The sequence below is a fragment of the Camelus dromedarius genome, chromosome 3 (assembly GCF_036321535.1).
Source record: "Camelus dromedarius isolate mCamDro1 chromosome 3, mCamDro1.pat, whole genome shotgun sequence".
NCBI classification, from domain to species: Eukaryota; Metazoa; Chordata; class Mammalia; order Artiodactyla; family Camelidae; genus Camelus; species Camelus dromedarius.
The window spans coordinates 91,082,480-91,101,010 of record NC_087438.1 but is presented as its reverse complement, the minus strand read 5'-3'; the positions used below and the strand labels follow the sequence as shown (position 1 = coordinate 91,101,010).

The following is an 18,531-nucleotide window of genomic DNA, read 5'->3' as shown; positions in this document are numbered from 1 at the left end:
TATTACTCATAGAGTAGAAGTGGAATAAAGAAGGGGAAATTGGCAGATATTTCTGTCCTTTTCCTTACCCTTTGGTTCCTGTAGCCTTTTCAGCAGCACATCTGCTTTATACAAATCGGGGGGAATGGACAGGGAACTTGATCAGGAGGCTGTAGAGGCTCACCAACATCATTTGGATCTTCCAGTGCTGGCTGTGTGAATATTCAAGGAGCTTATGGAAAATAGAAACTGCTTTACGATTAAGGGATTTTTTTTTCCCCAGTAATCAAGTCAGTCATCAAGTATTTATTGAATTCTACTTTATACTCCAGGCTGGTTATGTAGGATTGGAACAGGCGTAAGACATGTTTCTTGCCCTGAAAAAATGCTGGCTGCTTGTTATGCACATGAGATTTACACTTATTACACAGATTGAGAATAGTTGAATATTTAACTGGTTTAGAATATGAAAGTTTGAAAGTTATTGAGTTATAAGGAAGATATAAAATGTATAGAAATAATATTTCTGGGAGAGATGGAGACTTGAATATTAGAGAGTATTTGGAAAGGTGATTCAAACCCTTTAAGGTTTTAAATAAAGGTTTTAGAAAGTTCTGGTTGTATATCACAGCCAGAAAATAAGCAAGATAACAGTAGAGTATTTTACAGGAAGGCTCTGAAAATGAAGATTTTTTTTTTGTTTTTCCTCTCTAAATGAGACATCACTTCGAAATTTTTTCTAACCTGTGATTATCTAGAAGTTTAAAAAAAATCATATTAAGAGATCCTACTCTTGAGAGTGCTCTAGGATGGAAGGTTTCCCTCCTTCAGTTTTATTTATCCCTGCTTACGTGTTCTTTACTCTGCTTCAAATACAGTTCTAATTCTAATAATTTTAGGTGAATTTTTAAAGCTTTTAGGAGTAGATCTATACATTTATATACATCTTTCCCTTTTCCGCTTTCTAGAAAATGAATGGTCATCTCCGGTTATTGAATATTGCCTGTGCTGCAAAGGCTAAGTGGAGACAGGTTGTGCTGCAAAAGGCTTCCCGAGAGTCCCCTCTGCATTTCAGCCTTAATGGAGGGAGCGAGAAGGGATTTGGTATTTTTGTTGAATGTGTGGAACCAAGTAGCAAAGCTGCTGATGTGGGACTGAAACGTGGTGATCAGGTAAGTAAATACCCAACCACTTTAATTAAAACCTTCGTATAAGTAATAAGTAATATGTCTGCTTCTCATCTGATATTTCTTCAAGTAAACATGATCAATTTAAGGAAAAAAAAATTGGAGCCTCTTTTTAGAGGTGGTATTTTTAAATGGTTTATTTTAAAAATATATTTGTCATATATCCGTTACTTTTAATGGAAAATTTGATATAGTATATCCAGAAACAGCATGGTAGTCTGGTCACCATCAACCTGAATCGTCCTGCACATCCTCCTAGGATAGGAATCTGTATCAGCTGGCAACTTCACAGTATTCCAGAAATACCAGTATGTGAGTTAGCACCCTTGCATGTTTGGAAGGAGCGAGCACTTCTACCCATAGCACTCTAAAATATGAATGGCCAAAGATTACCATCATAAATGATGGTTTCTGTCTAAATAAAGTTTATATGGTAACAGAACTAATAGCATCAGCAGAGTTAGCCAGGTAAAGGACTAGGAAAAGGAAGGAGACACTGGGAGGAAGTTGATAGGGATTTGTTCTTTCCACACAGGCATGAGGTAACCATAGAACAATCTATTTCAAAATGTGATTACCGAGAACCTTGTTACTAAAAATACAATTCGTAGGCCCACCTTAACATGATTCCTCTTATTGATCGTATTAATCACATTCTCCAGAGATGAGGTCTGGGAATCTGTATTTTGAAAAAAGCTCTCTAGATGATTCTGATGCACACTGAAGAGTGGTTTCTCAAACCTAGCTGAATCACTTGGGAAGTTTACTTTTTCCATTAAAATTTTTTTGTTTCATTCATTCATTTAGAACGTGACTTTATTTTGCATTTAGCCAGACTGTACTATCTTTTTTTTAAATTATGAGGGCATTCACATTATGAAAAGTTGTATACTTCGGAATAGCGATTCTCAGCCAACCATGATTTTGTCACCCAAGAGACTTTTGGCAATGTCTGGAGTTATTTTAGATTTTCATAACTTGGGAATTACTACTGGCATCTAGTAGTAGAGGCCAGGGGCCAGGGATACTGCTGAGTAGCCTGCAACACCCACAGCAAGGCAGCGACACAACAGAGTTATCCAGCCCAAATACCAGTCATGCAAGGGGTTAGGAGACTGACATAATTAGCTGAACTTACATCATAATAAAATATTTTAAAATTTTAAAATAAATTATGTAATGAAGAAAAAAAACTCATATAGAGTTTTAATGATATCCTTCCCTTAAGGGAGCTTTTTAAATTAAAGATTTCTGGGCATTACTCCAGACTACTTATTAAGTAGTACTCTAGTAACTAGGAACTTGGAGTCATTATATTAATTGTTCTAGTATTTTCTTGTAAACATGTTCAAGAATCTCATTCTTCACAGGGAAAAAAACAACAGTGAAATCCAATGGTTTCATTTTTGAGAAGATAGAAATGTATCATGTTTTTACTTCTTCCCTCAGTTCTCTTAATTATCTGACATTTTAGCTCTAGATTATAAGTCATTTTTTCACATTGTGGATCTTCTCTTTTAAGAATACTTAGAAGTTTTCATTAAGTTTCATAGACTTAACACAAGCAATCATTTAGACATTTACACCTGCCTTACTGGTTTCACTGATCACCTCTGCTTCATCTATACCATGTCACCATTATTTTGATTCATCTCACAATTGCCTCTTAGTACACCTCGTACCTCTTTTAGTATTTTTTTCAAGAAGAGCAAATGAATGCTATAGTTCTGTGTGTCTTTACGAGTGTGATGATGCTTTTGCTTGGTGGAGCATAAAAATCTTTGACTGCAGTTATTTTTCCCTGTGAACATTGAAGTTACAGAACAGTATCATACCATCTTAGTATTGCACCAAGTCCAAATCAACCTTTATTTTTCTTTTCTAAATCCTTTTGGTTCTCCCCACCAACCTCTGCAGTGATGCTTATAGATTTTTTATTCTGTGTCCTTGGAATTCAAAATTTTCATTAGGATATATTTAAAAAATTTGATCTCTTTTTTTTTTCTTTGCATGATACTAGATAATCCATTTCAGTATGTAGACTAAAGAATTTTATGATTGCTGGGAATTTTGCTTCTGTGATTTTTTGTTGTTGTTTTCTTTTCCTAATACCTTGTTTCTAACTTTTTTTTTAAATCCTTTTGAAATCTTTGTGTCAATCCTTGAGATCTGTTTTCGGTGCTTTTTTTTTTTTTTCTCATTATCTCTTTGTCCTTTTTCCTTGGAATTAGTACTTATTCCTTTGGGATTCTAAGGTACAGCCAAGTTTGGGAAGCCCTGATGTGAAGGATCAGCAGTGTCAAATGGAAAAAGACCCCATCACAGCTGTGCTTGTTGATTTTTGACTGCTTGATTCAGTCAGTAGCAGGAAACAGTATTAGATGTATTAAGAGTACAAGTTTTAAATGAATTTGCCTTTCTTTTAAGTGCAGCAAATTTGCATTTAGAATACTTCACTAAAATTTGTTATGTATGTACACAGGCAATTTTTATGAGCTGATATGACATGATTAAAATTTTTCTTTCATATATAAAATATTATGTTAAAAAATTTTTTTCTACATGATCCCAGAGGGAATGAACTTTAAAAAAATGTTTATTAGTAGAGATTTGGGAAAATATAACAATATAAAGAAAGAAATTGAACTGTAGTCCCATTTCTCAGAGAGGCAACAATTGTTCACATTATGGGTGCATTTTACTTGAGTTTTATTTTTTCAACATTAAATCTAAGGTTGCAGGAGTAACTAATACTGTTTCTGTCTTAATTTGTATTTTTCAAATACTTTTCTCAAGATAATGGAAGTAAATGGACAAAACTTTGAGAATATAACATTTGTGAAAGCCCTTGAAATTTTGAGGAATAATACTCATCTTGCACTTACTGTAAAGACCAACATTTTTGGTGAGTTTTGTTGTTTAAAAAAAAATGTTAGCTTTTTTTTTTTTTTTTTTTAAGAAGAAAGTCATACAATGAAAAGGAGCATAGTTAAATGCTGAAAACATGTTTCTGTCTAACCTATTTGAGCATTTTAGGAATATTTAGTGTTGAGATATATTATGTATTCTAGAATATTTTTTACTTGTATTTAATTATTTTGATATCATAATAAGGTTTAAAATAGCTGTACAACTACATTCAGTTAGTCATTTATGAACTGTTTGCTGAATATCTATTATGTACTGTACTTCGGAGATATTGAATGAAACTTAGAAGTCATAATCAGGCTTTTTTCCCCTTGTTAATGTGCATATCAGTCTACATCTGTTGTTTTAGCTAGCTTTCTGAAATAATAATATGAATGCCAGATTAGCTGTGTTACGGAAATAAATTGAGTAGAACATTAAATTAATCAGTGAATTTTACTGATTTTTAATAACAGTATACTCTACCTTTCTATGTAAAATGTTGATTACTGTGCCTAAAGTGTGTATTGATCATGTTAATATTTGAATGAAGCAAGGACTGACCTTGTACTTTTAACTTAATCTACTAATTTGTTTTTTAAACTTTTAGGGAAGACTTACTGTGATTTGGTGTTATTAGATGCTATAGGATTTTCTCTGAAGTTGAGAAGGCAACAGTAAAAACAGTGTAACAGTTGAAAACTTCAGAGTCCTTACGAAATAGGAAGGAAAAAAATTCTCTGCATCATTTAGGTTGCAGCTTGAGAAACAATAGTTGAATTTTAAAACTGCCTATGGAAAAGGAAGTGTGTGTGTTTCTCCCCAGTTTGGCTCCTCCCTCCGTAACTGCACTTAGTCATAATGAAAAGTGAAACACTAGGTATTTTTCCTCTTTTCATTTGAGTCTCTTTTACCGAATTAAGTCATGCTAAATCTGGCATACAGCTGTCTCTTGGCAGTTTTCTGTTGTTATATAAAATTAGCATAGAATAAGTAAGTAAACCTTCACAATTTTTTTGATTTCTTAGATTTTGGGGTTTTGTTTTTGTGTTTTGGAGGGGGGGCGGGTAATTATGTTTATTTTTTTAATGGAGGTAGTGGGGATTGAACCCAGGACCTTGTGCCTGTTAAGTACACACTGTACCACTGAGCTATACCCTCCCTCCTTCTTAGACTTTGGACTAGTATCTAGAAACATCAACTTTTGGGTTAAACTAAAAGGAATCTGAGTTTGAAAAATATGAAAGCAGAGCTTGCTCTGCTCTGGTACCTGAAGCAAATTAATCTCTCCAAGCTTCAGTTTCTCCAACTCTATTTCATGGGCTTCATATAAGTATCAGTATGTATAAACTTTTTGTGCCTGGCACAGTGGTAGTTGCTAGCTGGTATCTAATATGGTTGTGTATCAATACAGAGGTAGTATAATATAGTAATTAACAACATGGACCCTGAGACAAAAACAGTTGAGCAGAAGGGCAAGAGGCAGAGAAATCGCAACCTCAGAACTCTTTGAATGGTGAGAAACAACTGCCGAGCAGAGCTCTAGATTGCATGTTGCAGAGGGTAGCAGTCACACGCTGCTGTAGAAATGGGCCTGTACCCTCAAGACGTCTCTTTTTACTCCAGGCAGAGTGTCATCAGCCAGCATTCTCCCCATGCAAAATACTAAAGAGTATCTCAAACGAATATTAGTAAAACATTTGTAGAAGTGGAACATTTCAGTCTGGATGTGGTGCCTGGAATAAAGCCCTAGTAACTGTGGCATTACTGTGAAGCACAGTTGCGCAGTTAGGGCATCTTGCGTAGAGTTCAGAGTCAGTACACCTATGAAAAGGAAAGCTATTACTGGAAAACAGATTTGTTTAGATGATACTAGATAGTTGATCATTTTGTATTAATTAAAACTGACAGCCAGAGCTCACTGGGCATAGGAGAACCAGGGTTACTGAGGGGACATGATGGAGAACCTTTAAGTGAACTTACAGATTCTGGAGAAAATAGTTAATTTGAGGAAGAGAAGAAAACCATTTCTGAAACTCTGCTCAGAGAAATCTAAAAATTCATTCCTTAAAACAGGATGTTTGAAAAAAAGAAACAACAGTCTTTGAGAAAGAAAATTCTGAAAATAAAATATGCAAAGACATTTTAGTAGCAAAGACAAGAACATTGAATAGAAGGAATAGCTAATAAAGTTGAGGAAATCAACTTTATAGAACAACAACAAAAAATAGAATTGAACACTGTTCCAGGAGATCTAAAAGAAAATGTAAAGAAGAGATTATTTAGGAAACAATAGCTGAGGCCATCCCAGAATGAAAGAAGGATGTGACTCCTAATTTAAAGGGCTACCTATAATCTGAAAAAAATTAGTGTAAAAAACTTGTCAACTTTCTGTTTCCAGTATTGACCCAGAACAACTAAAAGAGCTAGACTAGTGAAAAGCTACCTGCCATTGAACAGAGGGGAAATCAGACCTTAAAGAGGTAAACCGAAGTTGTGTCTGCCGTGGGACATTTATTAGTACAGAAAAGACAACTGAGAGACTGAGCCTCAGACTCCCAGGAAAAGGTGAAAGAGTGGGAATCCTGCAGTTGCTAAAAGCACCAACTCTGGATGTGTCAAATCCCTTACCCCCAGTCCTGAGACTGTGCCCCCAAAGAATATTTCTTTTTTTCCAAGGCTATATTCCTATTCACATTAAATGGAGCTGAGAGAAGGAGCTGCTGAGTAAACTCGCAGGTTTATAGTGTAGAGCCCACCAAAGGACAGAACACTTAGCGTAACAACAATTGTTCAGGGTTAGGAATTTGAATATCTCACTCTAAAGTGAATGTGGACCTGTACTCTAGGCAGCTCAGAAGAACCTCAGGTTTTGGCCCTCACCCTGGTTCTTGGGTGCCTGGCAAAAAAAAGTAAAAATCCTCTGTAGAGGATGCTAGCAGCAACCTATCATTGGTAAAAATAATTTTTCAAATACAGAGTCAAAGAAAGGTTGTGAGGCACTCTTAAAAATCAATATAAGCCAGAGTCAACAGAAGCAGTACCACAGAGCTCCAGAATATCAAAAAATAGACTTTAATGAACTGTTTGATATATCCTTATGTCCATGAAGATAAAAATCAGTTCTGGGTAAGATGGAGCGAGCACATGCCAACCTTCATCTCCCCCTCAACTCAACAATAAAACCCCGGCAGAATCATGGCCCATCTATTTGAGAAGTTGGTAAATTCAGAGTACCACTGCTGGAAGTCAGTTTACCATTTTTTTCACTCCATTATCCCCTGGACTGAACTCAAGGCAAGCTGAAATCTCGATGTGAGTATTATGGTGCAGACTGAGAAACATCCAGGAGAAGCCTGGCTTGAGTGGAAAGAGAACTCCTAAAGCTCAGACAGAGTTAGGGAATTCCCACAGCTTTTGTTTGTTTGTTTTTTCACTCTTTTTCCTCTATTCTCTCAGGCCCAACCTCCAAGCAACCTAGTGGCATTGACAAAATTCTGAGGGAGGGGAATATTCCCCTTTAGTGGAGCTGTGGCTCCAAAAAGACAAGGCAAGCTTCATTGCTTTTTCCCTCAACTCTCTCTGTCCTTTACTTGCCCGTAAGGCACAACAGTGGATAGTTTCCCTCTAGAGGACCAAAAAAGGGAGCCTAAGGAACTGGAAAGTACCAGGTTGGTAACTGAGATGGAGGAAACAACCCCATCAAGTTATTTATGAAATCCTGGACTCATTCCCATCCTGTGGGTGCCTGAATCTGATCCTATTTAGTATACACATAGACCTGAGAGCTGGCACAAGTAGACCTCTGCTCAGGTCCCAGACTGACCACTAGGTGGTACAGAGTAGATAGATCTGTATGGCATTACAAAAGCTTTGAAAATTGAACACTGAAACCACAACCCACAGAAGGATAAACAAAAATACCAACCTTTTCCATAGGATACAAGTAGGACTTTTGTTTTTATTTTGTATGGGGTTTGCTCAGCATTTGAATTTGTACATTGATGTCACTCATCAATTTTAGGAATTTCATAGTCACTATTACTACAGATAATGCCTTTGCCTGTCTCTCTCTCCCTTCCATATGGGGAATCAGTTATTTATATGTTAGGAGATCTGTGTGCCATGTATCTCTTACAGTCTGTTTTAGTCTTTTCCATTTGTTTTCTTTTTCTTTTTTGTTTCAGCTTGGATATTTTCTAATAACCTGTGTCTCAGTTATATTTTCTACTGTGTCTAGGCTACTGATAAACACATGCTTTGAATTTTAGGTATTTTTCAGTTCTAGAATACCTACTTGGATCTCTTATAAACTCCAGTTCTCTGTTGAACTTCTTGATCTTTTCATCCATTTTATCTCTTTCCCTCTATGTTCTTTAATATATTTATAATGATTATTATAAAATATTTGTCTTAACTCCAACATTTGGATTATCTCTTATTCTATTTTTTCCTCTGGCTATCAGTTATATTTTCTTAATTTGTGTGTCCTAAAATTTTTAATTGTATGCTGTACTTTGTATATAAAGGAACTTTAGTGGTGAAATTAGTACTTTCTCACAGATAGGATTTGCCATTTCCTCTGTTTAATCACATAGGGTAAGGGGAATTGAGCTGGATCAGGCTGCGTTGCAGAATTATTTAGACTGTGTCCATTGGTTTCAAGTTGAGAACAAGACTTGTCATGTGCTTGATGTAGGCCCTTCCTCTAATGGAACTTTGTCTCTAAGCACTGAGAGATTGTGGGAAATTTCACTTTGCTTTTTCAGCCTTGTCCTCCTACCCCTACCCCCACCTCCAGTCTCTTGATTCAGAGTCTGGTCGCTTTCTGTCTCTTTTTTATAAGAAGTTCTGCCCTTGAGAAATTTTGAGCTCAGCTCTTTAGCCTTACACCCCAAGCAGATAAGTGTGTTGTGCGTTCACTGGAAGTCTTTTCCTCTTGGCTTTCACAGCTTTCTAACATTTTAAGAAATCTCCCCACTCAGATAATTTATTATGAGCATTTTAATTGTTTAATAAAAGTAACACATGCATATGTTTTGCAAATTAAACTACTAAAGAAAGACATGTTGGAACCATACCATACCAGTCTCAAGGTGGAAATACTTTGACAGTTACTGTGGTTTTACTTTCTAAAAGTTTACCCCAATCTACATACACTTCATTCACCAACATGTAAGAATGCCTCTGCAGTGGGTATAATCAACTTTATAGTTCTTGATACACATTCTTTAGTAATGAGGGAGGTTGAGCACCTTTTTAATGTGCTAACATTTCTTTTTCATGAAGTCTTTTCATTTGTCCATTGTTATATTGAGTTACTCATCTTTTATTGCTTTGTTTGAAAGTCTAAAGAACAGTATCTTTTTGTCTTATAGGTTGCATATATTTTCCCCAAGTTATTTGTCTTTTGTTTTCTCTTGTTTGTTTTAGTTTGTATGTGTAATATACATACACAAATGCATATATGTAGAGAGTTATTAATTTCTAATCTTTATATAGTCAAATTTATTAAACATTTCTTTTATTCTTGGCCATCTTCATTTCTGATTCGTATATCTGACACTGATGTTCAATGGTATTGTAATTACACTTGCTTACCATCCATTAGTTTTTGTCCTTAACTAACTTTTTAAAATTTAGCAGTCATTTCTTTATCTACAAATCACGAGTCCTATGGATTTTTACTTAGAATTGCGTACACAAGTCCAGTGAAGATATAAACTACTTTGTACACTATGGAGTCACCTTACATGTATATTGCAGCCACAGATATCTGCTGCTCAAGGATTTCCTTTGCTCTTAATAGAAATTTCAAATACCTTACTCTTAGCATGATTATCAGTCCCTTTGTCTACCTTGTTCTCCAGTCATCTTCATTTTCTTGAACTTTTCTTCTACCATAGGGACTTCAAGATTGAAATTTCCTCTACCTAGGATCATTCCTCCTTCTCTTCCCTTTGCCTAGTTAAAATCTACTCACTTTACTGATTTCTTCTTATTCAGTGACTTAATTAAGGAAGATTTCCCCTTTCTTTCTGTCTTAACTCATTCCTCTCATTAACTTCTCTCTGTACCATGTATCTTTGTATGTTCTACAACAGAAAGCATCTGCAGACATCTAGCATAGTGCATGATGTGTTGATAGATCAGTAAATATTTTTTATCTTTACCACATGACTTAAAGTGAAATTTTTTTTAAAAACCGAGAAGAATTTACTGTATTTTAATCAAGCAGAGTGTCTTTGAAAGGTGACTCCTAAAGATTTCTATCATCTTCAAGACAGAAAATGTGCCTTTTATAAGCTTACAATGTACTTTGGTAATGTGATATCAGCCTGGTTGAAATTTCCAAAATGGTCCAGTTTTACAACTAAATACCAAGCTACTTACGTTGTTATGCATCAGTTCTTAAGGCTTTGTCCATTTGAATCTTTTAAGTCCTTTGATGTTGTGGGAAACTATATATTTATTCCCAAAACAACAGAAAAGATCACAGTTCTCTGTGGTTGAGGTTTCAGTGTGCACATTTATACAATTTATAGCTTTTCTTTTATAAAGGTACAGAGTAATACTGCTCATAGCTATTCCTACTGATAAGCTGAGTTCTGCATCTTACGTGGCTGAACAGACCTGCGTATTCAAGAATATGCAGTCACCACTTTTCTTTCATTCAGACCCCTCCCAGGTACCATGAGGTTTTAGAAATGCTGTCTTCTACTTTAGCATTTATCTTTTTAGTATTTTTTTTTCTCTAGCAGTTGATCTGTCTTATTTAAGAACACGCGTTTAAAACAAGAATAGCCAAAAAGAAAATCTTTATCATGACATCACTTAATTAAAAAACAGGTAACACAGATTCCCCTAACTGGAAAGTAAGATACCACTAGCTTCTAGATAAATAGCTTTACACAGATTTGTCTTTCTTTCATCTGATCCCAGAGATGTATAGCCTCTCTCACAAGGTAAAAAACTGGATATAGGCAAAGAGATGGCTAGAAAGGCAAGTGCTCCACTGCACTTGCACCCTCCTTAAGGATGAAGTGTAACTCACCAGACTTAGGGTTGATAGAAGATTATCTACAGATGATTGGGTTTTTTACTTATTGTAGTGAATTCTTGTTAGCAACTTTCACTTTACTGAGAGACTTAAGTCTCATAGATGTCACTTGGGGGAAATTGTCATATATTACAAAATTTAGTACTACTTATTTCTGGTAAAAGCAGGTCCAGCAGAGTTCTTCCCATTTTTTGATGGCTAAATTTTACAAAACTAGGCCTGACTTAATATACTTATATCTCATCTCAAATGATATGTATCATGATAAAGGATTAACATATAAATGATAGAATCTAAATATCTATTTCTGTAATATCTGGGTTGATTAGCAATTATATTGCTTATTACCTAAATAGGAACCCCTGGGCTTTTGAAACATGTTGGCAGTCTGCCCACTTCATTTCCGTTTTCCCCAGTGACTTTCTTTTATCACTATTGGACAACTCAGAAGTACAATCAGGTATAAAAACTGAAAAGTGGATGTAGCTGATAAATAAAGGATGGGTGTAAATTCCTTAATGTTTAATGAATGAGGCTGTGAAAGGCCAAATGATAGAAAGTGACTATGTTATCCTTAAAATTTGTTGTTGATACAAAAACTTTCTAATGAGAAGAAAAAAATGACAAGTTTATTTATTTATTTTCACAGTGTTCAAAGAGTTACTTAGTAGGACTGAACAGGAGAAATCTGGTATTCCTCATATTCCCAAAATTGCTGAAAAAAAAAGTAATCGGCACTCAATTCAAGATGTACCAGGAGATATTGAACAGACAACACAGGAGAAAGGAAATAAGAAAGTAAAAGCAAATACTGTTTCTGGTGGAAGAAATAAAATCAGAAAAATTTTGGATAAAACAAGATTTAGTATCTTGCCTCCAAAACTATTTAGGTAGGTAATGACAGTCTCTGTTACGTAGGCATTTTCCCGTTGACTGTGAAGCTTTTTTTATGGCGGGGAGGGGGAAGGGAGGTTTGAGTCAGTTTTGTTTTTTTACAATCAGTGCATCAAAATCTATAAGCAATCCGTAAATAAGTAAGAATAAATTCTGAATATCTCTGTATCTTTTCCATGAAATTACTATTGTTAGATAATGTATTCTTCCGTTAGCCTTGTTTTGAATCTTAGAAAAGACTGCTCATTTTAAGAAATCGTTTTTGTATAATTTTGGTCCATTTTCAGTCTCTTGATCTACAAATTTGGACACCTTAAATCTTGAGACACATTCAGTAATACTACTTTTTGTCTTTTAAATCATCTTTCTCTTGTTGTGCTATTTATTCCCTCCTGAATTCTAAAGCTGACCTTTTTAATCATACCTTTTTCTCTTTCCATAATGAGATGTTACCAAAAGTGAGAAAAACCTCAGGATTTTAAATTAAGGTCTGTAAGATACTGATAAGTCCAGTGCCATGATTGGAAATTACTCTAATGTATATTATATCTGTATATTTCATATTATCTACTTCCTAAAGTAATCACAAAAGTTCTAATCAAATACAATACTTAGAACATAGTAGGCAATACCTTTTGAATAAGTTAAGACAATGAATCAGTGAAAGAAAGAAAGCATATTCAACTTAATACTTATTTTGGCTCCTGATAGTTCCTGGCACTGTGCCAGGTGATAATTATAGAGCAGGAAATTGTAGTCCCTGCCTTGAAGGAATTCGTATCAGAAACCCTTTATTCTTCACACATTTATTATAAATTAGAATGTCCAGAAATAGAAATATTGAAAGTAGTACAAGTTTCTCACCCTACAAGAGTTGATCATCTAGAAGGGAAAATAGGCAAGTGGTATATTACAGGGTGATAAAGGTTTTATATGTACAGAGGCAGGAACAAGCTTGGTAGGTTTGAGTAGACTGTTTCTGTGTATGTACCTAAAGATGAAGCAAGATAAATAAGTGCTAGGTTATGAAGGGCTTTGAATTTTATGCTGAAGATTTGGTCAAAATAGGGAGCCAGAGAAGGCATATGATGTGATAAGATTTGTTCTTTTAGGAAGATCTCTCTTTTTGTTGTGTTAGAGATTTGGGGTTGAAGGGTGAACACAATGTAGCAGTGACAGCAGGGAGACTAATGGGAAGCAACTTGGAACTAGGTAGATGTCAGCTCTCATCTTTTACTTAAAGATCTCAAGGATTTCCTGATCAGAAAATGCTCTTCATGAGTTTTTATTTTCAATTTAGGGAAGCACATTTGTTATTCATTTAATTTGCGGCTCACAGAGGATTGAAACATCCTGAGCTGTGTTCTCAATGTCACTCATTTCTAGACAGTTTATTACGCACTATAAAAATCATAATTTTAAAATAGTAAAATTCTTCTAATATTGAGCATATTCTAGTATGACAGCAGCACAGCAAACACTGTAAGAATAGACTTGTTCTCACAAATGAGAATTGAATAAGGAGAATGTAAGAGGGGCCATTCTACACTGAAGAGATTGGAAACAGTTTTGGATAGCCAGAAATCTGCATGAAGGCACTGAGGAAAAGGGAAAGGAATGGAGGACCCGAAGGCAGAAAAGAGTTCACAAGGGGAGCGTCTCAGGAGGGACTGCGTTGAGTTCCATTTCCAGAAACCCTGGTGGGTTTGGTCTGGAATACATGTCTTCTTCAACAGATTCTCATTTTGAACCGTGGCACAGTTGTGACATGTGTCATCAAAAACCAGAGAACACTATGATTGCCACTGTTTTAAGCTTATTAGTGTCACATTTTACCCAATTATATTCAAGTTTCAGGCATCTAAATCAGTATCTCATCTCCAGTGTCTCCTCCAGGAAATGGGAATTGGTTATTCCATCTGGATTCTACCTGCTTACAGCAGGAGGCATGGAAATTGAGGTGGCCAGGAGCAATAATTTATTTTCAAGCATTCTTTCTTTGTATTAGGACCCCTCAAAATGAAAGATCTAGTAAAAATTGTTTTACTTAAACTCAGAAGGATTTTATTTTTATTTATTAGTCAACAAGCATTTATTGAGTCTCTCCTTTGTGCCAACAGGAGACTGTTGGCTACAAATAGAAAAATTAGTAAAATGCTGCCCTTCAGGAGTTAATATTAAAATAGCTTTCCCTCTAAGCATGTTTCAGTGAAGTAAAATGCTAATAATTTCAACCATATAAATATCCCCCAAATAGATTATTTTAGTAGAATTCATAAAGGTTTTCTCCTGGAGGCTGTTTTGCAGAGAGAACTGGTTTGTCATTTTACCTTTCAGGCTGGCTACTTTGCATTTTTGAGAACATATGTCATATTTCTTGACACTTAATCATTGCAGATGAACTTGGACAACCCTTTTTGCTACACACCCACACACCCCAGTCACTAGAAGTTGAATAGAAAAAAAAAGCAGAGAATATGAATCAGATATTCTGCATCAATAATAATCAAGGATATACAATTTAAAATGCGATACTGTTTGTTTCATCACAGATTGTTAAAGAGAATTGTCAGGGCCAGAATTGATAACATGAGAGATAATAAACTCAGATTGCTATGGGAATGTAAAATGATACAACATTTCTATAGAACATTTTGGCTTTTTTTTTTTTAGTAAGAGCTTTAAAAATGTTCATAGCTTTGATTCAGTAATTCCATTTTTGATAATAATTAAATGAAGATTTATATATAGATGTTCTTAGTAATATTATCCATAATAAAACAAAGTTGGAAAACCCTAAATGCCCAACTACAAAGGATTAGATAAATTGTACTCTTTATGGCAAAATGACTAGAAGAAAAAAGATTGATTGTGGTTTTTCTCTAAAGTGATTTTATAGGTAAATTTTTGATTTCTTGCTTTTTGTACTTTTTAAATTTTTTGTTTTGAATATTTATTTTTCAATTGAGAAAAAAAATTTATGGTTAATTCCACAATTTCTGAACAGCTCCTGTATATCAGAACTCTTTGGAAGGGGCTGTTACCTCTGCTTTTTGCAGCACTCCTTTAAAGAGTAGGGTACAAATTGTCATAGAAACACTGCAAGAAAGAATGTCCCCATTGTCAGAGGAGCAAAGAAAATTAATATAAAGAAGGAACAAATAGCTGAGATTAAGAAGAGGGCATTCACAAAATTCCTAACCATGACATTAATTTTAATTTTATTTACTTTTTGGGGGGTGACGGGGTCGGGTGGGGTAATTAGGTTTACTTATTATTTTTAGAGGAGGTACTTGGGATTAAACCCAGGACCTTGTGTATGCTAAGCATGTCCTCTACCACTTGAGCTACACCCTCCCCCATGACAATTTTAAAGTGAAAGAATACTTCTGAAAATTAGACGTGAAAAAAAGTTAATTGATTTTTAATAACATCTATAAATTAAGACATAGCAATGTGGATTTTGTTGATCTGAAAATATTTCACAATTGAGGAAATCTGATCTCCCGTTTTTCAGTCACATCTTTTATTTTGCTTTCTTTAACCATAGATTGCCTAAGTAACATTTTTATGTAATTCGTTGTAATAGTCCCTGAATAGACTGCCTTGTTTCTTTATCAGAAATTATTTTCCCCCCATTTCTTGTCAACATACTTTCTTTGTTTGCATTTAATATTGGGATTATTTTTACCTGTGTATTGATATTTACGCAGCCTTTTTAGTTTCATGTTACGAAACTAAAATATATTTTTATTCTAAGTAAATTCAGTGTTGGGAATTATTGAGGAAGTTTTCAAAACTGTCTTGTTTCTGTTACTGCATCACGTTCTCAGGAGACTGTTTTGGTAAGAAATGACAATTACTTAAATAGGCTCTATCAATTCAGCTTCTAAACAAGCATGAATATTTTGCCAGTTAGATAGTATTTCATTCATGTCATAGCATGGGTTGTACATAACATTAGTGTATTTTTCATTTATATATGCTCTCACCTTGATTGCCATGAGTTTGTAACCAGCTTTACATTATAACTGTACGGTGTCATATCTATTGCTTATTAAAAAGCAGAAGTATTATTAAATAACGTGAGATAAAGACTTTTAGTATTTCATGCACTTCTTAGTATCTATAGTAAGTTCCAGTTTATTGCAGCTGATATGGCCACTTTCCTTTAATAGGAAAATGTAACTTTTTAACACTGTTAAAGTTGCATCTAGTTTGATAATTAGTAGGACCAGCTAATTGTTTTAAAAGTGTGCTTCCTTGGATTTGGTTATCTGACTGTGTCCAAAGATTGGCAAGTGTTTGAAAAATCAAAGAATTATATTTTTTTAAATCTTCATTTTTTACATAAATAAAATATCTGTAGAAGCCCCCCTCCTTTTTTTCTCTTATGTAACTGTAAAACATTTACTTCTGATCTTTTAGGAATACACACCTAATTATAAGGAGCCAACTTAGCATAAATAAAAATTACATATCAAATAAAATATTCTCTTTGCCTTCTCTGTAAGATTAGATTAAATTCTCTCCCCAGGAAAACATTTTGTTTCTGTAGGGCCTTTACCTATTGTACCCACCTTGCCCCACTCTGTTTTTCCATATGCGTTCCATAAAAGCCATTCTAGATACATATTGTTTTATTTTAATTTTGATAAAAGTGCTTCACTGTCTTCTTAAAAATAGCAATTATGTTTTCCTCTGTGCCAAAATATTCACCTACATGACCTGTTTTAATCCTTACAGTAGTCCTGGGGGGATAGATAGTATTATTCAAAAATTTGGATGAGGTAACCAAGATCCAGAAACAGAAATTTCCCTGAGGTCACACAGCTAATAACTCAGGTCTCTCTGACTTAGCTTGCTCTTAAAACATTTATTTTTGCTTTCTTCCGTGTCTTCATGCTTCTCCCTCCCTTCTCTCTCTGTCTTGTCCTGGTTCTCTTCCTTGTCTGGCTACTAACATTTCTTTAGCTGTTTATTTAGCAGTCCTCTACACTCCATCTTGCGTAGTTTCCTAATCTGCCTAAGTCTTATTTTTAACTCCTAACGTTTTCTGAAAGTTTCCCATATCACTCATTTTTAAGACAGATCTTAATCCATCCCATGATAATAGGTAGGTATTCTGTGATGCCTATTTGTGTGTATAGCAAATACTGGGTAGAATGATGCACTGAAAAAATGTAAACGGGAATTAGGAATTAGTATTCACCTAAAGTTTTGGTTAGCATAATCACAACTCTTAGAAATAAGTGGTATTTTGGTTGTTGTTGCTGATGGAAATCTTGTTTTCACTGCTGCCCTATGTTTGTGTAAGACTAGTTTGCTTATCCTCTGTTTTACGGGACTTTGAGGGGTATCTAAACCTTCAGTGACAGAGCTGTTTGTTTGTTCTTTTTTTTTTTTTCTGTTAGAGATATTTAGAACTGCCTATTTAAGACCTCTTAAATATTTTAAAGGAAGAGAATTGTATTTGCTTAAACATGGTCATTAAAGTGTTAATCGTCTTTGAAACCTTTAAAGTGAATTAACTTTAGAAGACTTGCTTTCTGCTCTGTTTTTGATGTTCTCATCTAGGGAACAGCCAAATAATTAGACTTGAGAGATCACATAAGAAATAATGTGCCATTAGAATAAACTAGAGACTGTAAAATTTTTTTTTCTATTTTCATTTCTTATCCTTTTTTTCCTTCTCCTTTTTATTTGTCGCATGTTGCCATTGTTTGTTGCTATTCTCTGTGTCATCTTCCAGTTGTCTTTTCTCTGTATTTGCTGGTTTGAGTACTTCCCAGGTTATTCGTATGTTTAAAGACCTCTCTTATTTTGTCACTTAAACCTTGCCCCATTGTTTTCTACAACCTGCCGTATTTTTGGCTTGAATTCAGACCTAGCTACATCCTTTGCCTGGAAGGTTGCCAAACTTTTCTGTGAAGACAAAGAACCTTGCTGTAGTGTGGCTGTGCGTTGTTGGATATATATATATATGTTAGTGTCCAATGAACCTGAGAGATCTCAAGGACTCCCACTCAGGTTCATTTTCTCTACCAAAACCAGCAGAAACTAAAGATGAAATATAATTACTTCTCTCTGATATACAGTGTGCCCTTGAACAATGCAGGGGTTAATCCTTGTAAAATTTATAGTCAGCCCCCCATGTCTGTGGTTCCTCCACATCAGCAGATTCATCCAAGCAAGACTGTGCAGTGCTATTGTATTTACTATTGAGAAATATCTACACATTAGTGGACCTGCACAATTCAAACGTGCATTGTTCAAGGGTCAGCTGTGATAGAATAACAAAACCTTAGGTATATAAGGAAAATCTTGAGTCTAATTGTTGAAAACTTTATTTTTTGCCATTTTCGTTATTATTGTTGTCCTATTTTTTAAATTGCTGTACTATTTTAAAATCACCACTTTGAATTATTTGTCTTTATGCCTTAGTGCAAAGAGAACAGAAATGTTTACTTTTAGGACCCTAAAATACTTTAAAGTGATATATGG

At 34.7% G+C, this 18,531-nt stretch overlaps 1 protein-coding gene across 6 annotated transcripts in view; it reads left to right on the top strand.

Moving 5' to 3' along the window:
• Positions 1 to 18,531, top strand: part of RAPGEF6 (Rap guanine nucleotide exchange factor 6) — a 198,127-nt gene that overhangs the window by 117,794 nt on the left and 61,802 nt on the right. For all 6 annotated transcript variants that reach the window (XR_837223.3, XM_031448949.2, XM_031448951.2 and 3 more), the window contains exons 14-16: positions 948 to 1,151; positions 3,963 to 4,071; positions 11,783 to 12,023. Coding sequence is in view for 5 of the 6 variants with exons in the window: in XM_031448949.2 (XP_031304809.2) it covers positions 948 to 1,151; positions 3,963 to 4,071; positions 11,783 to 12,023 (554 nt within the window). In the remaining variant the exon portion in view is untranslated. The remainder of the gene's footprint in view (positions 1 to 947; positions 1,152 to 3,962; positions 4,072 to 11,782; positions 12,024 to 18,531) is intronic.